At 39.8% G+C, this 27,899-nt stretch overlaps 1 protein-coding gene across 2 annotated transcripts; it reads right to left on the bottom strand.

The window, feature by feature from the left end:
• Positions 1–1,408: 1,408 nt before the first annotated feature.
• LOC147207768 (AN1-type zinc finger protein 3-like) lies at positions 1,409–15,566 on the bottom strand. Of its 2 annotated transcripts, XM_086107274.1 has the most exons (7): positions 15,210–15,297; positions 11,356–11,396; positions 11,000–11,100; positions 9,918–10,112; positions 7,965–8,030; positions 5,795–6,025; positions 1,409–3,157 (listed from the first exon to the last, which is right to left on the bottom strand). In XM_086107274.1, the coding sequence occupies exons 3-7, from the start codon at positions 11,019–11,021 to the stop codon at positions 3,003–3,005; spliced, it is 669 nt and encodes a 222-aa protein (XP_085963400.1). In that variant the 5' UTR covers positions 11,022–11,100; positions 11,356–11,396; positions 15,210–15,297; the 3' UTR covers positions 1,409–3,002. The 2 variants fall into 2 exon arrangements, with proteins under 2 accessions (XP_085963400.1, XP_085963399.1); XM_086107273.1 differs by lacking the exon at positions 11,000–11,100 and having other exon boundaries at positions 15,210–15,566.
• Between the last annotated feature and the right edge of the window lie 12,333 nt (positions 15,567–27,899).

Raw genomic sequence — 27,899 nt, 5'->3', positions numbered from 1 at the left:
TGATAATACTTCCCACTCATCAGACAGAGGGTTTTCTCTGGGTACTCCGGTTTCCTCCCACATTCTAAAAACATGCATGGCAGGTTAATGGAACACTCTTAATTGTCCCTAGGTGTGATTGTGATGGTGAATGGTTCTTTATCTATGTGTGCCCTGTGATTGGCTGTCAACCAGTTCAGGGTGTATCGAGGACAGCAAGCATAGGCTCCAGTACACCCGCAACCCTCGTGAGGATATGCGGTTTAGAAAATGGATGCATGGATGGATGGATGCATCTCAAAGTGTCAATCAAAATGAAACCTGATTCATATTTTCCAGCTCTTGTTTTAGATCGCACGGGACCGAATGAGGTTCCCAGTGACCATGTGAAAGTAGCGTCTGATTTAATATACATGCAAGGTCAGACATCAGAGCTTGAGTTCCTTTTTATAACTACAACTTTAGAATTAATTCGGCATGACGTTACCTAACCAGCTTCTTAAGTAGATGCCCACTTCCAGCAGTTTGAACCCTTTTTGGGTAAAGCAGGACTCCGGTTGCACTGGCACTGGATCTGATCCAACTCCAGCCTTGGAAGTTGCCTTTTGATCAGGTCCACATTTCCTGTTCCTGCACCCCCACTACATGAATTAATGCAGCTCGCCCCGCCAAGGCTCATTGCTGCTGTCAGAAGACTCTTTAGTTTAAATTCTCCATTAGCAAACACGGGCGCGGGCGCATATAAACATATTGGTTAAGTAGATGAGAGCCCCTTTATAGCCGCTCCCTCTGTGAGCTGTAAACACATGCTGACATCATGATAATGAATTGGCCAGGATGCAGCAGATGGCACGCAGCCATAAGACACATGCGGGGAAAACGTGTCCAAAAAGTCTAAATGCTGTTCTATGCAGAGTGCAAAATAAAGCAACCTAGTGACGCTTCAGCACAGACCTGTGATTACCGATCACTGTGTGGAGCGAGGCACAATTGTGAAGCGCAAGAGATCATCAGGTGTACCACAGGAAATTAGTTGGTCAGAAAATTATTATTACAAAATATATCTCTGTGAATGTGACTCAATCTATGCTAAACAATGACTTCTCGACCGTGTTGTTTGCACTTGTGTGAAAGTAATGATTTTGAGTGATGTTGACTGTGAAAATCAAACATTCTTTGCGAGAGATAACTTCTTCACCTTATTCTTCAAACGTGCGGTTGATATAAATTAATTGTGGCAAAGTATGAAAGGACCTAAGAATATTACATCCATGTGTAAATGGCAGGAAAGTAGGTATCAAAATGTTCGCCAATTGTTGGGGTGGCCATTGTGACATTTTTCACCACCACGTAGCTCCGTCTCTGCCTGTGTTCCACACACAAAACACTATATGTATCTTATGTAGTTTTCAGTAAGTAGTCCAAGAGACACGTTGTCTGATTTTTTTTATTATTATTATTCTCATTAAAAGGAAAAAAACAGGAGGAAAGCAAAATGTAGACATGAAAAGAAAAAAATATATAATAATTTTGTAATATTTTTTTATCCCCCAAATACCATATTATAACAGAAAAACTCTACACTTAGGTGTAAGTCAACCTGAAAAGGCAAAAAAGAGGTTAAATAAAAGTTTTCTCCGTGGTACACAATATTCAATCTTTTTTTTTCAATTCTTCTAAAATCAACATTAGATTTTTTTCTTTTCTGAAATAGGAGGATTTATTGTTCACTGCGCCTCATCTAGTAAGAGTAAGGAGAGGCAGCAGAGAGCAAAAAAAAGAAACAAATTGAATATTGTCAACATGATTAGCTGGAAATCAAAACACTGGCCAATGTCAAGGACTGATTAAGTACCTGAAGCTGGAAAAATGAAAACCCCGACAACCCTGCTCGTGAAGACCTTTAAAAATATGTCGAACTAACTAAAAAAAAAAAACCTGAACCACCACCACCTCGAAAAGAGGAACCGCCAAGTCAAAACAGCTCAGCTTCTGTCCACATAGCGCAGAAACAAACGGCAACACGTGTATTTACAAAAGTGTCAAAATGCTCAAAATGGATGTACAATGCAGGCTGTCATCAAACACCCAAACATGCGTATACATGATGTGAAGGTTAAAAAAATAATAATAAACAAAAATGAAGGGAAATGTCACCACTGTCCAATGAAAACCATGCATTTTCAAATATTTCGATTTATTTAGTCGCCCCAACCCCCACCCCCTTTGTCTTAAAAACAAAAAACGGATGCATGATTTTCATTGGACACCAACACGTTAAGTCTTGGTCAGTCAAAAAAAAACAAAAAACATGGACTCCACCATTATTAAGCAATGACTTGCATGACTAAAATATTCAGCCGAATGGCGTTTGAGTTAAACTCAAGAGTTGCAGATTGGGTGTCCGGAAAATACCAAAATCCTTGATGAAAATACAGAGGGAGGAGCTTGGAGGGAAGAGGCTTCCATATCCTGAGGTGGATAATGACCAGCTTGGTAACGATTATTCGAGGTGGCGAAGACACTGGGTCCCATGGTTTTATGTCTTGCTTCGGTCCAAGAAGCAGTTGTGGATAATTTCTTGTTGAGGTACGGAGACTAAAAACTCACATTGTCCCCTTCATCGTCGTATTTTCTTTTCTTTGAGGTATCATCATTAACTGGCTTCCTGGACAAACCTTGGAATCAAGCGTGCTTGTCCTCTTAATGCTTCTGCTCATTTGTTAGTCCACTCACACGTGTAAAGTCGGGGAAAGGGAAGAAAAAAAAAAAAGAATTGAAAAGTCCCAAAGTCCTTTTGCTCTCTCTGGTTCTCGTTGGTGAATTGGAGTTGTGTTTAGCAGCAGGGAAACAATCAAGCTGACAGAAGCACAAAAAGTCTGGGATGAGTGTGGATAAATGGGATTTAAAGACAGCGAGCATCCTTTTCAATGAATAGGCTGTACAAAAAAAGAAAAGAGTGAGAGAGAAAAAAAAATCCCTGCTAGGGCTTTTGTGTCGAGATTCTCTCTTGGGGGTGGCGCTCATGAGCACTCCTCTCCAATGCGCTGGCAGGAACGGCCCACTTTGCGGTCCAGTTTGACCATTTTGAGGACGGCCTCCTGGCGCCCGCTGCCCAGGTGATCAAAAAGACAGTCGTGTTGCTCCGGGAGCCGATGGAGCATACAGAAGACATAACCTGCACATGGAAGGAGGAACACTGTTTAGATCATTTGTACGAGTGGTACTGAGAGATTCATGGATCAAACATCTGGAGTGAAATTTATTCAGCAACACTACTAGAGAACAGCAAGGTCTGCAAAAATAACTGGACATGTGAAGTCAACATGTCTGAAAAGATCAAATTAAGTTCACCTTGAAGGATTATTGTTCATTTATGCAATCATGTGAAAAGAATGTTTTGTTTTGTTTTGTTTTAAATCACAGTTTCATTGTTTTTATAATTTAACAATTCCAGTGGTTTGGATGTATTTATTTTGGAATGCTGATGGGATGCGCATGAAAGGATACTAAAGCACGACCGGCGCTGTGTCGATGTGCTGTGTAGCGTTGAATAGCAAGACTGAGAATCACTGGGCTGCGTCGCTCATGTCACCCACTGCGGTAGTTGGAAATGGAGACACAGCTTGGAGTGACTTACGCTGCATCAGCTAGCGAGCAACAAGCTTCAACTGTCTATTGCTGTCGCTACACACGTTGCGGAGTTGATTTAAAGTCAGTAATGATCGCCTGCGTAGTGGAAACACGCGCGCGCACACACACACACACACAGAGTACGGTTGGTGGCGGCCTGCTAAAGCTCCCGACGTACCGGCAAATGTAATTTTTGTTTGAGCTCATGGAATATGATTGGTGTTCCAGCTGTAAGGTTGCAAGGGTGATTCAAATTTCGGATCGCATCAACACCAGCTGCAGAACCCTGCCCGTTCAGCAGCATGCTTTGGAGGCTCTACTGTATCCTAACATTTCGGTTTGGACAAACCCACTGAATCATTTTTGTCTTTTCTCAGTCTATATGAACACACGAGCACGAGCACTGGTCGCCGCTTTTGGAGTTTTGCCATGCGTAACAAATCTTATTAGTTGTCATCTTCTTAAATCCATTCATTAATACACATAATAACACTGCTGGCATTCAATGAGCAGTGATTAAAAAGCCCAGTTTGACAGCTGCTTGATATGCAATTAAAAACACTGTGATTGCACACGGCACCAATGGAGTGGAAGGGAGATCGTTACGTAACATTAAAAGCCTCTCAAAGGAGATAGATGTGGAATCTTTCCCGAGCCAAACAGCAACAGAATGACTGTATGCACTGTAATACTTGCCATCAAAACATGATCATTTATAAAGTAGTTCAGCTGAACCTTTTGAACGTCCCCAATCTCATGCGTGAGCGCATCAACATTCATAATGTGAAGAATCCAGCAGAAACGGTAATTACCTGAATGGTCAGAAATCACTCTAATAGCATAATTTCAAAGTAAACAAGAGACGATTAGGGATGGATGTCCCATGTATCCCCCCCCCCCCCCCCTCCGAAAAAAAGAAGTGAGCCCATTTCTAATTTAAAAAATGACTCCAGGGGTTTAAACAAATGGTCTTTACAGCAACGAAGCACCGTGACTTTCTAAGTATGTTCATTTGTATGCAGTGAAGCGCTGTGACTATTTAAGTATGTTCATTTGTATGCAAACAAGTTGATTAGCAAGCACGGTTATTGGTTTAAACCGCATTAGTATTCCTTGTAATTGGCTTAGGTGTTTGTTCAAAGTGAAACATAAAGGCTATCTACAGCACCCGCGCACTGACCCTCATTTCAGCACCAGCAACGACTACGCCTGAAGGGAAAAACATCGGACATTTTCCACACCAGTTGTGTCTATGGTGCGCTAACTCCTCCCCAATGGACTGAAGTCACAATCCGGTTGGTGAAACAATAAAATATGCCATATGCCAACAAAGAGCCATTGAACAAATTAAATTAGACCTCAGAGGGGTGAATCAACTGAAATGTATTCTCCAAGGGAATATTAGTGATGTTTTGTGTGACAAGAGCGACTTTAGAGGCGACACTTACTCTAAATTGTATTAACACTAGATGAAGGTACATCAGCGCTACTGCTCTGGGGTAGCATCTTTACATTATCAGCAAATACGCATTTATGTCACTCAAAGCAGAGCATCGATTTATAGTTAAACAACACTGTATATTATACTACATTACATTGTAATCAAATAGCTTTACTACCAGATTTTGAACAGGATTTTCTACTAGATATCTGTATTTGATTGTATTTTATCCTTAATCCGATAAATATTTTTTTTCCTATTTTGAATAGGTAAAAAAAAAATCTATAATGATTGCTGAGGCTGTTCAATCATAATTAAAGCAATTGCATGTGCATTTCAGTTCACATACTTCTACATGTGAATACACCATTATGAATACAAGAGAAAATTGACACAAGAGTGTCAGGGTGTGGAAGTATATAATCCCGATACAAACCAAAAGTTGTAAAAATATCACGGTTAAGGGTAAAGTATGAGCCTTAATGGAGACTTCTTTCTTCTTACTTTTTTCTTTTCTGATTGATATAAAAATGACTAGATAAGTTTTTTACTTCTTCCTACTCCCTTGAACATAATAACTGTGTTGTATGAAGATTGATTTCTTTCTTTTTTTTATCTACCTTATTTTCTGTCAAATTATTACTGTATATATGTTTTATGTTCAATAAACAAACAAACAAACAAACAAACATGTCAACTGAGTATTCTGAATGTGTGTTCCTGCGGGTTGTTTTGTCGTACCACAGCGACAGGAGCCCAGCTCTTGTTGCACTAGCTCCAGTTTGGTTTGGCAGCGATGGCAACGCTTGCGGCTCCGCTGTTTGGAGCCGCCGCGAGACGACGCAGAGGATGACGATGACGCAGAACAAGATGACGACGACGACGATGATGATGATGACGACTCCTCAGGCCCCGGCATTTCACCCACTCTCGCTCGCTTCTCAGGAGAACTGTCACTTTGTGACTCAGAGGCTACAGACACACACAAATAGAACATGAACACAAACAATGAGATAAATACGTACACACAATTAAGTAGAAATATATTTTATACACTATATAATTACGAAATACTATGAATACTCAGAGTTAAAACTTTCACCTTTTCCGCTGTCTGTGTATTGGTCACGAATAATGAATGAGTTGGAAAAGAGTTCAAAGATAAAATTATTCGTATTTCCCCAAATGGTAGCCTCAGCTCTTTTAGACGCCACACCCCAATTAACCGCCTGTTGTATCATCCATTTAAATAACACAAAATAATGATGAATAGTAACCACAACATGAATCTGTGCTGAGAAGACGGTTTTAAGAGAAAGTGTATGCAGTGCAAGCGGCTTAACATTTCACCATTGATCCAAAAAGAATTACATTCTCAGAGTATCTTAACGGAGGACGGAAACAGAACGTTGGCGAGAAGTTGAACAGCTTCAGCAGAGGATTTATTCCATGCAGGACAAACACATTTGTAACAAAATTATTTAAAACAAAAAGTCTCATCCCAGGGCCATTACAGAATTGTGGTTTTTACATACCCTGACAAAATTTTGTAAAATAATGTCAATTTTTTTTTCTTCATTAAAAAATATTTTTTGCTATGTTTTGTTTGTGCTATTCTGCAATGACTTGGCTGATCACGCATGTTTTTTTTTGGGGGGGGGGGGGGTTCTGCCCAAAAAATGGTATAAATCTTACATATTCTGTCAGGTTGGGTAAATTTAGGAGCACAACTGTACACCCAAATATTGTATGGTATATTTGATATAATGCCCAACAACAACAGTCTTGCACAGTGTTTTGAGTCTTAGTCTAGTCAAAAAAGCATGGGCGGACACAGGAACAACATCTACCTGCAGCCATTTTAACCGGTCAGCAAGACTTTTCCTCATCAATCCTGCAGACTTTTTCTCTTGCCGGGCCGAATGCAGATCAGCACTCAATAAATCTCTGGGAACTAGGCCAAGTTGAGCTGCCAGATTCTGCCGCTCCGCACCATCAATAAGAGTGTGTGAACATCCGAGTGCACCAGTGAGTGTGTGCGTGTGTGCATGTTGTTAGCACATGACCGCTCTCCTCCCCTGGCTTTCATCTGTCTGAGCAAAACTCCATCCAGGCAAATTGAAAGCAACTCAAACTTGTGTGAAGTACAAGAAAGGGTAAATCATTTTGAGAATTGATTTATGGAATATCAAATTTTCATTCTAATGTTAAATGTGTACAAGTGGGTTAAAAGTTCAGCATATACAGTCGAATGACATTTGAGTGCAGTCGCTGTAATAAATAATGGGCTGCACCTGGGCTCCCCCTACAGTAGAGAAAAGTAATTTCCTTTTACAGTAACTCAAAAGTTGACCTCCGCTCAACTCTGAAGAGTAATGGACTCCACCATTATTAAATTAGGCACTCTAGCAGGTGAGCCTTGGTTGCCATGGTAATGGCAGAAATGCCATTCAACTTCTTCAAGCCAAACATGGAATAAATCCTGTTCTAAAGTACGCTACCTTCATGGCTTTGAAGACTGATATTTGAAGGTGGTATGGACTGCTTTCATGAGGTGAGAAGTATGTTGCCTCAGTTACACGTTTTAATGGGTACGATGTGGAATGCTGAGTTCTGTTGTATGTCTATATAGAAATACATGTGTTATATATGCATTACATTACTTTCGGGTGCAAGCAAAATAAAAGAAGTCTAATGTTTCTGGTGTCACTTATAGCAGATTGATAATTCTAGAATAATTTATACAACACTTTGTATAGTTTCTTGACAAAATATAACATGAGGCTAGAAAACTATTCGCCTGAGCAATAGTGCTGCCTGTAAGTCTGCAAAACTAAATTATCCATTTCAGACATGTGCCTTGCTCGAAATGCAGTGGGGTGAGATGTTTTGCAGTCTAGCAGAGACGTACCTGATTCAAAGGAGCGTTTTGTAGGAGTGGAGAGTGAGCTGAAGGCTGTGTCTGTGCTGCATACTTCTGCAACAGAGATGCGGTGCAATAAGACCGGGAAGAGATGCGTGACAATGACTAAATGCTGTTTACTGTCGTAGAAGGTTCATTCTCACCGACAGACTTTAATAGTGTATTGAATATTCTTGCAAAAGGCATCAGAATCATAAATAATTCAACAAAAAAATACTATAAATATTGAGGAGAGCAGAAAGGGCCATGCACATATGCAAATACAAAAAGAGGATAGACGAGAACTGAAAAGTATTATACTGGATCATGTGCTGGGTTACCTTAACCCTTAGCTATATTAAATCCTAACATAAATTAACATGACATGGGTGGTTCTCAGAAAGTGTGGTCTAAAAGGATAATCAAACACTGACCCACTTCGAGAGTCATTATTTTCTTCCCTTTACAATCAATCACCAGGTTTCACCGCTTGCAATGTTGCAGACATACTGCAGGAATGAAATAAACAACTTCACTGAGATTTTTGCGTCATTTGTGTGCGAGTCATTTTTGAGTGGTAAAAAATAGCCCTCGTGGCCACTTCCTCTTGGTGACATGACAACAAACCCATGCAATTAAGAGACCATGACCCCCTTAATATGCATCAGCTTCAAAACAGCTGTTACCAATAAAGTGGCAGAATGTCAATGCAAAAGCATACCGTTAATCGAGTCCCTTGCTATCCGTAATTTGATAATGTGTCGCCAGAACAAATAGGTTAGTTTTGTTACTTCTTTGTTTCCTCAAGTTGGCACTCACGATCTACTACTGTAATTTATTGCATACTTTCAGCGGAAATATTTTAGGAAGTTGAACCAGAAGATCAATGGGTTCTTTGCAAAATAAGATATTAACCTTTCTTTAAAATGCTTTTTCCCCATCATTATCCTACAATGACCACCAAGTAAGATACAAATCAAGGGTGGGGTCCTTTTATTTGTATTAAAATGTATATTAGATAGATACATTTTTTTTCAGGCTATGTGCACGCACTATTTCGCTAGTGTATTCTTGAGTATGGCTCAAATCAGAAACAATGGAGGACCACGACATTTAACAATCTCTTGCGAACAAAAGGGTTGAGTGAACTATACTTTTTCAGAGCGTGCAGTAGGAACGCTTGCTTGAAAGTATATATCATTTTGACCTGGTTTTGAACAAGTTTATTTTGGGGCACTCATGTTAAACTGTTGGACCATACTTTCTGAGAACCACCCATATCATGTATATCTTGTGGCAGGCAAAGCCAGGCTCAATGCAAAAAAAAAAAAAAAAAGCCCAAAACTGGTTAAAACTTAAGACATAGCATACCACTGTACTTTAGCTGTAAAATGCCTCCCCCCTTACGTCATGAAAATATCAATGCTGGAAAAACTTTTTGGATAGACTTTTCATTTGTATGATTGCACTTTAGCTAAAAAAGTACAGAGTACAATTCTATTGAGGGGTTTTCAGTGACTTGGTTAAGTATATGACTGCAAATTATTGGAACTGTGAGAAGGAAGTAGAGTGGAAATATTTACAGCTCCAAATGTCCTTTTTGTAGCCTTTTTGTCATCTCATCCTGGACGGGTCTTAGCAAATGCCCTTGCCACCGGTCAGCGGTGACGGATGCCCTGGCAATTGCAGATGTCCTCTTTAAGCCCTCACACTGAATAGATAACTCTGAGCTTTCAACCACACCATGAGTGCCATAGAGGACAAATATAGTTTGGAGAGCTGCGACCTTTTCTTGCCGTCTTCTACAAAAAAGTTTCCATGGACAAAAAAACTATTTCATTTATATGTGGTCACTTTGGTCATTATCATTTTTTTCATACAACCATTTCATGTACATTTCTCGAGACGTCCATGATTCTTTTTCACCCATCAAATATACACCAATGTGTTCTCCTGACGTACCGTCCTGAGCAGGTAGAGAGGTCACTGCTGCATCTCCTGGCAAAGGATCCTCTGAGGGGTCTGACATGGCTATGAAGGACTGACTGATGCCTTTAGTTGTTTCACTGCAGAACACGTCTGCTTGACTGCTACTGTTGCTACAGCTGGGAGTTGAAGAGGCTTTTGAGGCACCATCTGGCTGTTTCTTCTGAATGTCTGGGAAAGAAAAGACTTCATATTAGAGTCAATATCAATATAAAGTGCCCCTAGCGTCCTCATCAGAATCATGGCCATATGAAATTGTGGCAGAAAAATGAATAAAGACTTATTATAAGTGTGAAACATTAATACACGCGCACAGACAAACAGAGAGACTGACAGACACCAATAAGTGTCTTAAAATATATTTCCTTCATTTTATTACCTTTTTTTTAAATTGTATTGGATATAGGTGACTTTGGCACCCCCTACAAAATCATTTGGTCACAGCAGTGCGTGTAATATGTTGTTAAATGACACTCAATCGAAAAGTAACTGCATATGTGCTTACTGTCATTGTTCGCAGAATCAATAGTGCACAAACGAGCAATGAAATAAAACAAAAACACTGTTGACTTGTTAGCCAAATGCATGGTTGCGCTGCTAGCACTAGCAATGCTTGGCTATTATCAGTGCGAGTGTGCATTGCTGCGCCTCATTAATAAATGAAAAGGAGTTGCGTGTGCCTATGAACAGACGGAACACATGCAAACAGGACTGAAACAGTCGCACTGAACTATTTAAACCAGGGGTGTCAAATAACTTGAAATCCAACTTTTCCTTGAAATCCCCCAGAAGTTGCTGTGTCACGATCATCCTTGCGCGGGTAGATAGATGGCGCCATTTCATAAAACAAAACCATCAAGCATCATGTAAGAGTGGACTTTGAATTCTCTCGCAGCTGCTTGATTCCAATGGTCTTCCGCGTCACTGATAGCTTGCAGTTTAAACTGTGCTTCGTAAGCGTGTCTCTTCGTAGCTGCCATTTTCGGGATGTTGTTTTGCACTATGCACATACTGGCAACTACTGGGGGCACGCCTTTAGCGTCCTCTTTCACACTTGCCTTCCCACTTTAACGTCTGCATGTTGTCCTCAGTTACATCTGCCTTTCCTCGATATAAGCAACGTGTCAGCACAACATCAGTTTGTCAAGCGGACCTGTTACTGAAGTCACACAACAGCATTCACAGATTTTTGGGACTCGATGTTTATACATTCGCATTATTAGGCGCCCCATACATTTTTGAAAAGATTTGAGACATTTATGTGCGTCTTGCAGTTGTGAATTTTCACAACCATACGGTATACATTTCTCCCCCAAAAAGCATATCCAGCGACTTTCTTTGAACAGTCAACACAGTTTGGGAAAACTTACAGCAGTGAAGACTAAACCGAACATAGAACAAAAGAACAACCAACCTGCAAAACATTTGGAGCATAGGTTCATCGTTTTGCTGGACCTGGGGAAAAAATAAAACAGAGCAGAAAAAAACATTTTATATAAAAATGTCTCGTTCAAAATTGCTTTTTTTTCTTTGCACGTGATAAATAATGGTTGACAAAGGGGAAGGCTATCTACAAGTCTTCAACCATGATCTACAGTCCCAGGCTGAGAATGACTTAGTCATTTGGGATTCATGTACAAACAAAAACATCAATAGCTTGACTCCAGAAGCTGATTTTCCCCTGTTTGTACTTCGGTAGAGAATTTCTTTCTATTAACTGAACACCACCGCCCTCACGACTCTTTGATCAAAAGTCTGAATGGCTCACTGAAGCTTTGCTGATTTCAGCGACAAGTGACAACTCAGACACAACAGCTGATCCTGGCTCTCTGCTGAGAGATAACTCATTTCCTCTCCAACCTCCCTCCTTACCATCTGTGCACCAAGCATGACGGTCGGTCACATTTTATTTATTCGGAGCACAGCTTTCGGTCCATTTCAGAAAAAGGGATCGGCTGCGGAAAACCCAACGTCTGTCTGTCACTCTTGTGATTGGTATGACACAAAAAAGAAGTGTAGATGAAAAAGCAACCTTATCATTGGGACCATAAAATGGAGGACACAAATGCAATATTATTTGCAAAATGGCAAATGCGTTCCTAATCTGTTCTCAGCAAATGACCAGTTGATATACTGCTGACGACGATACTAAGTAAGAAAGGATAGCAAGGATTAGGATCTTTAGATCAAAACCACAGGTGAACTGCTAAAGTCGCACATACTTGGGGCTGAATATTTTAGAATTCCACAAATTAAGTCATGCAAAAAGTCAGAGCTTGAAAACCGTTGTCATGGATGATCTGGCATTTGGTCTGAACTTTTTGTGTAGAATGAAACCCTGCTATTGTGCTGCATATATCAAAAGACGGTGAAGCACTATTTTTCTATTAAACAAGGCTATGGCCTGACTAAATAAAGCTGCTCCTTTCTCTTCACCATAGTTCCTTGGCAGAGAACATGTAGGCAAAAAAAAAAAAGTTTTGTTACTTCCAAGTTATGTCCTTGTTACAAAAAACCCTCCAGATTCAGTCCTTAGGTGATACAAAGGCGACATACCAAATCCTATTCAAATTTGTACACAGGTTATTGTGCTACACTAGTAGCAAATAAATGTGTCCATTGTCTGGCGAAAAACAAAAATTCCTTTATGAGCCGATGTAATCAAATAAGATTCTTAACAAGTTGCAAAAGAAGAAACGTAAGCGGGAAGGGAATGACAACATGCTTGTTATGGTTAAGGAAGTTGGAGCACAGCACAACCAATCAGTCTAAGGTGGTCCACCGCTGCTACTAATGAAAATAATTGGAATAGACAAGACGGTAAGCAATGCCTTCTCATCGATTCTGTCTGAATGACAGCCCTCATGGGCAAAAATAAATAAATACAAAAATATGGATGGTTGGAGCTTGTTACACTGGAGCTGCATTTAACAGACGCTACCAAAGTGAGCTGTTAAATTCACTGCCATGCAGTTAGGTGGTGGTCCATAAAAACTGGAAGATCAACACAATTCTCATCTTTTCTGTTCTAAACACCACCACAAAGGGTTTCAAATGAAGGGAACGATATGAGCCTTAACTTCAGACTTCAAGCTTTAATTTAACATCCAAATCAGGACAACTTTGTAGGAATTACGACAGTTTGTATATGTGCCTCCCACTTTTTCAGGGACCAAAAGTAGTGGGACAAATTAACAATCATAAAACAAACATTCCCTTTTTAATATTTGCTTGTAAATCCTTTGCAGTAAATTACAGCCTGAAGTCTGGAAAACAGCCACTACTAGATGCAGGATTTCATCCTTAGTGATGTTCTGCCAGGCCTCTACTACAGCTGTCTTTAGTTCCTCCTTATGTTTTGGCTATTGTCCCTTCAGATTCGTCTTTAGTATGTAAAATGGATGCTCAATTCAATTCAGGAGTAACTTGGCAAATAGAAAATATTTCACTTTTGTCCCTTGAAGGAAAAAAAAAAAGTTCTTTCGCAGTATGCTTCAGGTCATTGTCCATCTGCACTGTGAAGCACCGTCCAATGAGTTCTGAAGCATTTTGCTGAATATGAGCTGGTAATATAATAATAAAGGAAGTTCCACTGGCAGCCAGAGATGCCCACGCCATGGCACTACTTCCGCCATGCCTCATTGAGGCGGTAGTACAGTCAGGTCCATGAATATTGGGACATCAAGACAATTTAAATCTTTTTGGCGCTACACGTCAACACAATGAATTTGAAATGAAACAAATAAGGTGTGATTGAATTAGATTTCAGCTTTGAGGGTATTTACATAAAATTGGTCTATGTGACTTTTGATATCCACTGTGAATAGATAGTTTGCATCATACAATCACAAAACATAATGGATCATCCAAACTCTATGTTGATCACATAAGCATATGCCATTGCAAATACGTAAAAGTTTACACTTGTAATTGTCAGCCTCAGCAGTTTTCTGAGCAGACCACGGAAAAGATATTACTTAAAAATAAACTCACACTGAGGATAAATAGCACAGGGTAATCTTTTTTTAGGCATTCCATTCTCTGGCTTTTGTTGAGAGGTTGATAATGTCATGATTATCACTCTTTGTATACCTTGCATAAGAGTTATTGAAGTCAAGGGTAAATTGAAGTTTGCCTTTGCTTTAAAATAAGTCAATATATGAATGAATAACTAAATCACTCTAGTTAGTCTTAACTTTGATGATGATGAAAACATTGTCTGGATTAATGAGTCACATCCAACTTCATCAAAGTTTTAATTTCACACTCTGCAGTTGTTGTGAAACTACAACATAGTGATGCATTTAATTGTATTTTATGGAGTAAAAAAATGACAAAGGTTTAACTTTGACAACAAGTGCTAACATAAGGTGATATTATGGTTTTGATCAATAGTCCGCTTATTGACTTGTTGCATGTGACTCCTTCATAGCCCTTTTTTTTAAATAAATGCTTTAAGCCACTATGAACATCTTAATATATTTGTTACTCAGATATTTGCATACATTTAAATAAGTACACACCACCACCATCACTGCAGGTGGATGTTAATATGATATGCACTTGACTTAATACCCATAAAACTTAAAAAAAACAAATTGTTGCGGGGTGTTTTTTGTCTGCTTTTGTTTTTTTTTTTTTATAAAGGTATTTTGGGACTAACTGTGCTTGTCTCTTCATCATTAATCGAATTACGTACTTACAACAGATCTTATGTTACCATAGAACTCGCCACTGTCTATAGCTTCACAAAAATATACATCTCAGTCTATTATTGGGCAAAGAAAAAGACACGTACGCGAGAGTGTGTGTCTAAAACAAGGGTGTACTGTATAAAAAAAAATTGTGTGCATGATGCATTCAAATGCTTCCAAATGTCAGGATTTTGCAGGTCCACTGTACAGGAAGACAAAACAATCGATGAAAAGAGAGCTTATTACAATAACGTTCCTAGGGAAACATACGCTCTCTAAAGTTTGTTTGTCCATGTATTTGCACTTTTACCACGCCGCATTATTAGCCCTGTCACACCTGTGACATTAGCTGGATTATCAGTCCTGGTATCTCGGGGAGTGAGCGAGACCAGCTGCAGCTAAAGCTACAAAACAATGGGGAAGGGAGGGGAAGAGGAGGAGGAGGAGGAGGGGGCTCATAACAAGCTCATCCCCGCTTGAGCTGTTAGCGCTAATGGCTAAGCGGCTAAGCTAACCGTCGACAGTGAAGCTAAAGAGCCACAAACAAGACGTATAGAAAGGTTACCGGTCTTACCCCCAGAAGCCGCAGGGACAACGCGGCGGTACGACATTGACGTTACTCGGGGGCTTGCTGCCCTCGCTCCCGGTGTCCCCCATGTCGGTCTTCCGTGTTGAGGCTCTCCGTGTAGCAGGTGAATCCGGGGATGGAGCGAGGGCCTTTCAATTCGCCTATAGATCCCCCCGTCTGGTTTCACAGAAAACGCGGTGGCCCGACGAGATAATCCTTTTTTTTTTCGAATTTCGACGGACGTGGAGCAATTTGCCGACACGAGCGGCCACAAAGTCTGGTGGATTAAAACAGCCTGAAGAGAGAGTAAAACATGGGAGCCGTCAAAGCCGATGACGGACGGAACCACCGGGGATTCCTGGGCCGATCAGCTGGAGAGAGGAACAAACCAATGACGGAAAGGTAGGGGGGTTGGTACAAACGGGGCTGCCAAATGCTCTACCAGTGGCATTATTCTGGACAACGACACTGAAAGTTTACCCAACTAAATAACGTGAACATTATAGATACATATATAAGAGCCGAAGGATACACAACTCTCTAAGAAGGAGAGCCTGCGTTTCAGTCGACATGGTAGGTTCCATGAAAAAGTCATAAATAGGAAGCTCACAGTTTAAGAGTATTTTCGAGCTCAAGCGGGCACTAATGAGCAAAATTCTACTTCGGTTGTTTAATTGCCCTTGTTAGTCTACAATACAATAAAAATGGGTTAATATTATTATTCTGCCAATTTCTACTCCTTTCACATTTCGCCATCAACTCAACCCGATCCAATCTAAAAGTATTCACTTAATTTAGGACATTCGGTTGGTCTATTTTCCACATTCTCTATATTGCCACTTTTCTCAGATCCCCTCCCCCAGAAAAAACATTGAAGTTAAAGAGACCTTCAAGAAAAATGTTCCCCATCTTTGCCATTCCAAATTCAAACTGTTCAATTTATTCATGACACCCTGGTAACTATTGTCCACATTCCAAAAACTCGGACTTTCCCCAAATTGCACACTTCTTAGAGTAAATTAACAAAATATATGTCAATAGGATTAAGTTGCTTGATGTGGTCCACTTGCAGTGACACAGCTCTTTTGCATTCTAGAGTCCCAACAGGTTGTATCTCTTCCTCACATGGTGGACATTTCCTTCACAGATCGGAACATTTATGCTATGTAATGTTATAGTTCTGATTCTAGATAGTTCTATAGATCTTTTTCCTTTTGTTACATTATACTGCTTTGTTTTCCCTCTGGCTGTCCCTTCATAAACCTATCGTATGAAAAAGGGAGATACAGACTGCAAATAGCAGTTACGTTGATATTTATTTACAATGGTTCATAATGTATTAGAATGAGTTTAGTTGTCTTATAATTTTTGTTTCATTTGTAAAAAAAAAAATGAAAATGATCCCAACAAAAAGTGAAATCCTCCCTCAGTCGGGATCGTTTAAAAACGCAAAATCTGCCCTCAGTCCGCCACTTGATCCACAAATGTCATGTTTTTAGTTTTTGTTCAACCTCAAATGTCAACACAATCTCTTGGAGCCTAGGTGGTTTCAACCAACAGGATGGCCCACAATGTTCTTTCAGTCTACTGGGAAGAACATTGTGGGCTGCAGATCAACGTGAAGAGTGATAGTTGCATCCTCGTTTGGTACATGGAGATACACGAGAGGATTGGACAATAATATTTTCAGTGTTGCTACGAGCCATAATATAGTACAGGTCCCAAAGTCTTGTTTGTTTCTCAGATTCCAAACTTTTAAGATCCCCCGAACACTCTGCTGCTTAGCTATTTTTAGTTGCTGTTTAAAATAAACAAATGGTAACAGTCAGTCAGTGCAGTACACAGGGGCACGTAGTTAATTATTACAATCTTCATTTTGGGTCTCTCTGTGGAAAAGTGCTTTTACTGCTTTTTCGTCCTCATAGCCTGAGTCCAGCCTGGGGCTCGGTGGTACTCTAGAGACATTCTGAACATGACTTCAAAGACAGATCTCCTCCCCTTACATACTGTATGCTCCCCTCTCTCTTCCATCACAGCAATAAACCCTTGAACTTGAATTAATCAAACGGGATGAAACACGGTTAGACATCTTGTTTCCTTCAAAAGTTAGTATGTGAAAATATCGTCGTGTCAGTTATTCAATTAATCAAAGCTGTGGCGAGCCCCACTTAGTTTCCCCGGTTCATAAAGCAAGGTCCATTAGGACATGCTAGAAGTAGTTTGGTATGAACGAACGTGAGACCCCTAACATGTTTGGGGTGAATTAGAACAGAAACGGTAATACAAAGGTATTGATAACTTACCTGTACTTGATTCTTAACTGTGCTACAATTCCCCAAACCTGGACCCAATGGAGTACTTCTGGGATGTCATCACACCACAGACCATCATGACTGATGTCCCGTCCTATGTCTGGGAGAATCATTACACAGGGTTAAATAGATATTTTGTGCTCTTGCGATCACTCTGAGGGTTTTTTTTTTACAGAGCAAGTCCCATTCTTTCCCACAAGGGCAGCATCAGTAGCCTCTACGTTTATTTCCCTTGGCTCCTATCAAAGTCCCGACTATCCCAAGAGAGGCATGTCAAAATGTTATTCATGTTCCATGTTGACCATGAGGTGGGGTCTCTATCTTGAAGATATTTAAGGTGTTTGCTCAGAAAATAAGTGATGGCGCTAAATGTATTTTGTACAGTAGCGCATCTCGGCCCATGTAGTAAATACTGATGAGCCGGCCACACATGTATGAGTCCACGTGTCAATAGATAGTGTCAATTCTGTGCCGCTAATGTGAGGGAGAGCCACTTGGAAACAAGCTCTAAATGGATTCTATTGGAAATCTATGCCAGCACGTATGTCCATAAATGAGTCTTTCCTATCTTTTAATGCCATCTGAAGATAGGCAGCCCTGCTTGTTATTGACTGGAGGACAAGCCACATCGCCGCTCAAGGATTCACACTGAGGGTGTTTATCAGAAAAACGGGATTACCTTGATGTCTGATAAATGTGAAAATGCCAGCATAGGTTTAAACAAGCACACTCGGTGGATGGCAGATGTTTATTATGGATGTAAAGCCTTCAGGGATTTGCAGGCCTTTACCAAGCAAGGATTCCCATTTGGTCACTTCGGGGTTGAACACGCATGTTTTACAGCGTAACATAGGACTACACACACGGACAAAATTGTTGACCCCTCTGTTAAGGAAAGAAAACCCCACAGTGGCCATTGAAATATCTTGGATCTAACCAAAAAATAAAATAACAATGTCATGAAAATTAACCACTGAAAATCAGACGTTGCTTTTGAATTGTGGATTAATTGAATTACTGTATTTTTTTTTAAAAAACGAAAGATTTTAGATTTGTGTTGTCAAGACCAAACAGGAACTTTTTGAAGCATACCAAGAAAAGAACATTGTCCCTCCTGTGAAACACAAAGGAGACTGCTATGTTGTAGGGCTACTTTGCTACATCTGCCACAGGGTGTCTTGAGTCTGTGCAGGGTACATTCACGCTTATGGGCAATCGAGATTCTTCAGATGACTTAACAAAATGTGAATATTAAAAAAATAAAAATAAAAAGGTTCCTGACTTGTTATAAAACACAACTTTATTTATAGAACACTATAAAATACAACCACAGCTGCATACAAAGTGCTGTACATAAAGTAAAAACCAGCCATATAAAAACAAGGACGGTTAAACAATAAATTAATAACATAAAAACTGTAAACACAATAAAATACAATGCTGAGCCCAATGCCAAAGATGAAAATGTGTTTTAAAACTTCACAGAGAGAGGGCTTACCTAACATTTAACAGAAGGTCATTCCAAAGGGAGGGCCCGTCAACCGACAAAGCTTGATGCCCTCTGAGGCTCTGCTTCATCCTCTGTACCTCCAGTAGTGTCTGGTTCACTGACCTGAGGCACAAGGCAAGTACGTAGAGATGGAGGATCTCAGAGTGGTAAATTGGGGTGATAGCATTTACAGATCTAAAAACAAATACAAGAATCTTAAAATGAACTCTAAAATGTACAGGCAGCCAGTGAAGGGCGGCCAGAATTGGAGTTATGTGCTCCCTCCTATGAGCTCCAGTTAGGAGGCGGGCAGCAGTAAAGTTCAAGAAGTAGATTGTAACTTTGGAGAAGTTGCATCAAGCCAGATCAACGCAATCTTTTAGATTGTTATTCCACTGGCCTCTTTTGTGAGGCCACTTGCTACTGGGCTCATAATTGCCCCTTGTAGAATAATGAAGACGGCGGGACTTGCCAGTCTACCCCAGGAATGTGTGGTCAGCGAGGCAGAGCCTCTCTGTCCCCTACCCTGCATATAAAAACTTTTAAAAAATTAAATAAAAATAACTGCTTTTTTTTTTTCATTTTAGTTCTCGGGTCCGTGCTCTACATTGATTTTGTTTTTCAATTCAATAAAGTCAATGATTTGATCATTGAAACTAAAAGAGCTAAATTTGAATATTTCTTGTTCAAATCAAATGATGAGAAGGGAACTGAGGCATTGCACTTTCAGCGCCTCCAGCCACACTCACACAAGAGACATTGCTATTTGCCTTTACATCACCGATATATGTGTTTTATCACACATGTACTGCACATGCTGACATTCAAGAGTCTGTCTAATATATCCAATGAACGTCTTTGGTCTTTCTGATCGGCCAGAAAAGCACCTGGAAGTGCATGGCGGAGCCAAGAAAACATAGAACTGATTGAAGCACAACTAAAATATTTGAAAACAAATGTTTCAGTTCAGGTCACAATTTAAAAAAAAAAAAATCATCTGTTTTAGGTTCATGTTTTTATATCAGATTCCAGAGGAGTCAGTGACTCACATACCAGTCATGAACCTTGCTTTTCGTGTGCGCTGATTGAACATGGTGAAATGATGTGATAAAGATTCCAATATGGAGGTTTACCCCCATACAAATCTCGCTTGACAGATGAAGAGGAATGTCTAACAATGAGCTCCGAGATCATAACCAGTCTGTGAAGCGCTGGGGGCTCCAGGCGGTGTTTAGAAGTGCGCACAGATGGGATAAACATCAGAGAGGATGCTGCCAGACATTCACTAAAAGCTGTTTACACTCCTCCAATCGAGACAAAATGCCCCCGAACAACATCATTTCTTTTCTTTTTTTTGCTCTTTCTTATTTCCCTTCCATGTATTTTTTAAAAAATCCTACTTAAACTGGTGATGTATTTTCCACTACTGTACACTTTATAACACTCTTCGCTCTTTCATACCCTTATACACACACATCTTGTGTGTGCAGGATGTGTGGAGAAAAGCACCTGTGCATTAAACAGCATCTCCAACCTGCCCGCCATCTCGCTATCTATTGATCAAAGAGCAGCTAAACACGCGTCAAGTGCAAGAGCGGGCCACGAGCTGAGCAGCCGCTGTGGCACAATGAGCAGGCAAAATTTACAGACGTGCCTCTGAATTCCCCCGGACTGCAACATACAAACATGCAGCACAGACACTCAGGGGCAAACAGATGTGCCGAGTGGAAACAAATGCACAAAAATGTTGCCGGGGAAAAATGCGACTTCATGAGGGCCTGACTGATTAATCAGATAGTAGCTGTTTTAAAATGGTTGACTTTGTTGTTGTTTTTCACATTAAAACATTACAACATCAGAACAAGATAAAATTCGAATGTGCTTGTGACCTCCACCCCCTTAAAAAAAAAAACATCAGCCAATTGTGGCATATTCTTCTCTCTGTTGTCAAGTTAAACAAATAAATTTGGAGAATGTATACTAAAACAGTCTTTATTGTTTACTGTTGTATTACAAAAGGAAAAACATCATTTATTTTATTCATTATATTTTTTTATTAATTGGACGATTATCGGTGAGCTGAATTTTACTCTGCCAAATATTAGGCTTGCCATCAGCCTCAATCAGTCCATATTGGTCAGGCCCTAGTCTTAACAACCTTAAATAAATGATATAAAAATAGTACAGACCGAAAAAGTGACAAAAGTAGTATGATCAGTGAATTATGAATTATAATGTACAGTATCAGATGTTGTTAGTTTATTGTACAACTTCAACAGTGAGAACACCTGCCAGCTTACACTTTCTTATCTAGTTTATCCATACCTGCAGCAAACCATGCTGCATTTTTAAGATTAGAGAGAGAGAGAGAGAGAGAGCAGTAAAGAAAACAGAAACCTTGTCAGACTGTTTAAAAAAAACTTCTCTGAACATCTGTGAGCATAACCATTGTATTCTCAATGTTATTTTGAGAAAAAAAATTCATTCAAAAAAATGTAAGCAGTACCGGTATTTCATATTTTCACAGGCAGTTGTAGCTCTGTTGGTAGAGCAGGCCGTCCAGTGACCGAATCCCAGCTGCAACATTCCGCTGGCCAAATGTCCTTGGGCAAGACTGAAACAGTAATTGTGCTTAAAGGTGTCATCTTAAATTTTCTTCAATACTGCATAGGGACCTCCTTATAACATGCCATGCAATTCATCTAACAGACTTTTATGTTCCGCGGTGCTGCTGTTTTGGTTAGCAAAGAGGGATCAGCAATTAAAGTCCAGTCAAAGATATTAGATAGTCACAATTACTACCTAATATTTTTTCAACCTTGATAAAAGGATCATTTTTATTTTGGGCATGGTGCCTGTTTGAAGAAAGACCAGTGATGTATGCAGCGATGGCTGTTTGAAAGTGCTCTATAAATACAGTTGACTTGACTTGAAATATGATATTTTAATGTAGTCACATTCATTTGATGAACGAGATCTCTGCCGCGGTCAAACAATTCTAAAAAATGTTCGTTGGACTTATTTGGTTTCAAAAAGAAGCGGACTTATCAGGTGGTACTGTTCTACCACACTGTTGCAATCACCCCCGCCTGGTCCCAATGCAAGCAGACTGTAACAGCAAACATGAAGACAAAAAAATTCCAAGCACATCTTTGTCCAGATATTCAACAAAATGTTTCTACCTTGACTTGGGTGTTCACCCTTATACAACTAACAACTACTCTAACTAAAAGTAACCAGTAATTGGCAAGACATGTCAAACTTCTTGCCACATATTTGTCATAAAATCTCCCTGATGAACCCACAAGAATACAGTATCTGAATGTAGCCTATGTGGATGTTAAATTATATAAGCCATATTTTGAGATAAGATTTTGTGACACATTGCTGAAGGACCCAGTAAACAAGCTGCAGCCTGCTTGTGAAAACAAGTAAGCACACAAAATCTGTCAAAGTCTCTTATGAAACATTTGTGAGAGGGCATAGCCATTTCAATTTTAAACATTTTTTTCAAATGTTCGTTTCATCTGCAGCATTTTCTTTATTCTGTTTTTTAAAGTTTTTTTTAAATGAAAGGTCGCTGAATTGATTGCAGTATTATAATGCAAATCATAATCCAGCATCTGATTGAGAAAGAAAATCCCAGTAATATGATGATAAGGGTATGCGGATAAGGTCTAATCAGAGTTTTCCACTGTATCCCTTTAATGAGTCTATCTTTAAGTTTTTTTTTGTCTGTGTATTGGAGTGCTCAGTGATTTCATCAGCATATTTAGCATATTCCCTCTCAATCAGCCTGGATTGATTAGGATGCTCTCGAGCAATAACTGAATTGGTGAAACGGCACTTGATTACATCACAGCGAGCACAGCGGGTCTTACTTTTTAGTATACTGTAGTCGTCGATTTTCAACATACTACAGTATATGTTGGGTGTCATGCACTGTTACGTTGAAATGCATACAATTTTGAATCCGTTGTCTTCCAATTTGAACACTCTTTTGTTTTAGTATCAGTTGCAGTTAACAATCAAGTAGATGTCTTCCATTCGATGTGCCATTGAGTAAGAATTGTTGCATTCCTTCGTTTTTGATATGCAGTTGCATCAAAATAAAGTAGGATGTTGCATAAAACTTATTTTGTCAGTAATTCAACAGGTGAAACCAGTATTAGATGAACCCCAAATAGAGTTAAAGATAGATAGATAGATAGATAGATAGATAGATAGATAGATAGATAGAAAGAAAGAAAATCCTCCCACTAATTTTTCTTATCTGTTGTGCTGTGCTGCAGAGAGCACTGTGCTCTGTCAAGCTGCAGTGATCTCAAAATCTGCAGGGGAGTTTTCCTATTTGATGGAGGTTTTTATCTCCCACCCTTGGCCCACCTTCACTCGTGGACCACTGTGATGGTGTCCAAGCCCTCAGCTTTTGCCATCATCACGCTGAGCTTTGTCGCGTATGCCTTGGCTCCTTTCTTACCTGAATGAAACCCTTCTGTCATTGTCGCCAAGTGTCTGGCAACTGCAGCCTTCGGTAACTATGACTTTTATGGCACTCTTCATGACTACTGCATTCTGAATCCCGCTAAGTATTCTCCAAACTAAATGCAGTAATTGTACAGTACCTTGAAATAACATTTTCATGGTATGCAGGCTTGAAATAAAGAGGATTGGATCTCTTTCATTGGCGTGGCATGCCAGGAGCTCTTATTTTGGTGGTCTTTCTTTCATACTCGTGGAGCAGCCAGAACACCAGTAATGTTAGCGGCGGAGCTAACATCCCCGTTGGGACTTGTGTGGAGTTTTTGTTGCCAACTAAAATAACCTGGGCCAGTTTTATTTCAAGACAAGATGTTATAATAGACACTTTATACACGTTTAAATAAAGGCTGTAATAAATATCATGAGCAACAAATACACACTGAGCTTTGTCGAATTATGTTTTGCCACACTTCATAAACGGCTACTCAGACCCTATGGAAAATCATCACATTTTCCATACGCCTGAATAATAGCACGATATTGTCTTACATGCGGCCAAGCTTATCTTTTGAAGCATAAAATACACATCAAACAAGCTGTGCAGGGGGAGTGAAGGAAGTTTTGTTCCTGCGTTCAACAATGCTCCACTGACATCTAGTGGTAATGTTTTTTCTTCATTTTCATTGTGATCATCGAGATCTTCTGTCAAACTAGTGTACGTAATCACAAAGGTTAAAGGGCACACATTCTTGCCATAATAACGCTAGACTAAAAGCACAAAAGAAAACAAAACCATTTATCATCTTAATAGCACCATTTTATTCTCGGCCACTTACATAGGCTAGCCAGAGGATCAAAACAACCCTTGTACATGAAATTTAAACATTGATGAAATCTCACCTTGCACCAAGAGAACAATGCCAGCTCCCAAAATGATGATAATGATTAAAGGTTTGGCCGCGGTGAAGTTGTTTTGCACATAACTTGCTAGTTTGACACTGCAGATGGTCCACCAATATTAAACAACATTTAATATCCTACTTGTCTGTTTAAACTAAACATACAATTAAAGACCAATCCAACATGCAAAGTGAGCGGTGTCTCCAGTATTTATAACTCCATAAGCACTATTGTTTGTGTTGCCAGTAGTTATGCGCAGAAATCAATGTTACTTTTAGCTGCAGCCGCCAGACACTTTGGTGATAATAACATGAGGGTTGCATTCGGGATAGAAACGAGGAGTAAACTTGGCAAAGCACAGGGTGATGATGGAAAAGGATGAGGGCTTGGACACCATCACGGTGGCCCACGAGTACAGGTAGGCCAGCAGGGAGTCGAAAGCCTCCATCAGAGAGGAATACTCCCCTCCAGATTTTGGGATCAGGGTGCCCAGCTCGGTGTAGCACAGCGCTCCTGTGAAGCACGACCCAACAGATAAGACAAATTAGTGGGAGGCTTTTTTTTCTGATAGCAGGTTCAAGAAAACAACTCATTCGGGTCGCGGGTGAGCTGGAAACTATCCATGACTTTTGGGCAAGAGGCAGAGTACATCATGAGACTGTACAACAGTCAATTGAAGGCCACATATAGAAAAATAACCATGCTTCATGTTCTGCTATTTAAAAAAAAAAAACATAATTATTTGTGTTGTATTACTTTAAGAAGACTGTGTTGTTGTTGTTTTTTTAATTTTGGTTTTTGGGATGAAGATCAGATCACATTTTATGACCAATTTATGCAGGAAAATTAAGAATTCCCCAAAACGTTAGTGAAATTCAGATTTTTATGACTTTCAGAAGCATCGGACGAAAAGTTTCACTTCCAAAGAGCAAGCAAGATGCATTTTTGTGTACATGTATTCCAGTTCATCCACCCTTTTTGAAAAACAGATGGTTATATTATATATATAAGGGTGGCAACCTTAATCAGCATTCTCGTGATTTGCTATGTTTAAAGTGGCTCCCACAATCAATGTGTGGCCAGCATTGCTGGAGGACAATATTTGACTGAATTCCTCGGCTTCATCATAATTCCCCTGTAGGCCATTAATAGATTTGCTCACCACGCCCACTTGGCTGCTTGAATGTCTTAGAAGCAAATTGGTTTATACACTGTGCTACCTTGACTTTCAAGTTTAATTTCACCGCGAGTGACCTCTTAACTCACTCATGTTTAACATTTTGGCTTGAAATAAAACAAAACAAATCAAAAATCAAGCAACCGTAAATAGTGTCTGTAAATACCAATGAGGGGAGGCCTTTATTTGTTGGAGTTTTTGTAATATTAAACAATGTATAGGGCCATGATCGTGTCGTGGTTAGTACCCTGTGTTGTGCTCGCAACAATCCTGGTTCGATTCCTGTTCACGGCATGTACAAAGAGCATACTTAACTTCTGCGGGCGGCCCAGTGATCGAGTGGTTAGCGCGTCGACCTCACAGTGCAGAGGTCGTGGGTTCGATCCCGCCTCCGGCCTTCCTATGTGGAGTTTGCATGCTCTCCCCGTGCCTGCATGGGTTTTTTCCGGGTACTCCGGTTTCATCCCACATTCAAAAAACATGCATGGCAGGCTAATAGAACACTCTAAATTGTCCCTCGGTGTGAGCGTGAGCGCGGTTTGTTGTTCGTCTCTGTGTGCCCTGCGATTGGCTGGCAGTCGGTTCAGGGTGTCCCCCACCTACTGCCCGAAGTCAACTGGGATAGGCTCCAGCTCCCACCGCAACCCTTGTGAGGATAATGCGAATCGGAAAATGGATAAACAATTTATATCTTGTGTGTAATTAAGGTGGCAAAGGAGCTACCACAAACCGCATTGTGTGTGTAGTATGCAGTAGTCATGTACAGGAATAAAAATCAAGGTTACCCTTGGCTGCAGCTGCCAAAACCTTGGTGACAATGACAGCAGGCTTGCATTCAGGATAGAAAGGAGCTTTGGCATACTCGTCAAAGCTCAGAGTGATAATGGAAAAGGATGAGGGCTTGGACACCATCACGGTGGTCCACGAGTAAAGGTAGGCCACCGAGGAGCAGGAAGCTTCCATCAGATAGGAATACTCCCTTCCAGATTTTGGGATCAGGGTGACCAGCCTGGCGTGGCATAGTGCTCCTGTGAAGAACAACCCAAAAGATAAGACAAATTAGTGGGAGGCTCTTTTTTTCTGATAGCAGGTTCAAGAAAACAACACCATTAACCTGTTCAATCTGACCTTTGGATGAGAGGCAGGGTCACTTTAACACGTATGGACAATTTAGAATGTACAGTACATGGATGTTTTTATTTTGGGGTTGGGGGTTGTTATGTACTGTAATTTACTACGTGGCTCTTGATATGTATGTATATTCGTGAATGTTTAGAATATTCATGCTTGTGATGTTTGTATTTGTTATTTAAATTAAAAAAAAACAATGACAAAAACCTTGTTTGAGTGGGTGAATGTATGGTGGATTTGTGAGGTGGGATTCGTTACACTTGTACAATCAAAAAAGACCTAATAGGCTACAAGAACTGTAATTTTGACTTTCCAAATGTTATTAATGCTCATCTTTTTATAACACTGTCAGTTAGGTACTATATATGATTATCATTAATGGGGTAGCTCCTAGTATGTAGAACTGCATACTGAGAGCAGTTTCTCATGTTTATCTACCCAAGAGGGCAAAATATTGGAGGTACAGGTACCCTCATCGCCTTTAAAGTGCTGAGACTTTTCATAAATAACTTGCCACATGATGAATATTAAACACAGAAGCACTGGCTCAACCAATAGCAACAGCTAGATTTCTTGTTTCTTTGTACCGTAAATCATTTAGTTGCCTGTCAGGAATGTGTTCATGTGACAATGTGAACTTTTAGTGCCATAATGCACAGAAGGTGAGGTGGTTTTAAATTAAAGGGCCTTATGTTTTTGGTACTAAGTCAGCAAAGAAAACCATAAACATGCAATGCAAGCAAACACTTGCTTGGCTGATAAAGGCACTGCAGGAGCTGCATGGTTTGGGTTCATTAGGGTTGAGTTTGCAGCAAAAACATTTGAGGTATAGAACACAAAACATATTTTTCCTAGGATAAAATAGAAAGTGACTCAGTGCATCATAAACGTTTAATATGATAGATAGATAGATGGATAGATAGATAGGTCAGCTTAGTTGAGTTAGTTGAGTTAGCTAAGCCAACTCACCGTGCCACTCTCCTGTCAATTAGTGTTTGATCAAATATGTTAAATTACATATAGCAAACGCCTACATAAACAACAGCACATGAGTGAAATACAATAAATTACATAAATTAATAGTGATAATGATTTTGAATTAATAATTCAATTAAAACGTGAAACACCTTAATTTTTATATCAAAATCGTTTTGATAGTATTTTATGTGATTTTTTAAATAGAATATAACCATCAACATTGTAAA

The sequence above is a fragment of the Hippocampus guttulatus genome, chromosome 3 (assembly GCF_054856545.1).
Source record: "Hippocampus guttulatus isolate MCC_2025c chromosome 3, RoL_Hgut_1.0, whole genome shotgun sequence".
Taxonomy (NCBI): Eukaryota; Metazoa; Chordata; class Actinopteri; order Syngnathiformes; family Syngnathidae; genus Hippocampus; species Hippocampus guttulatus.
Note: the sequence above shows the minus strand (reverse complement) of the source record. Positions and strands in the feature narration are given on the sequence as shown.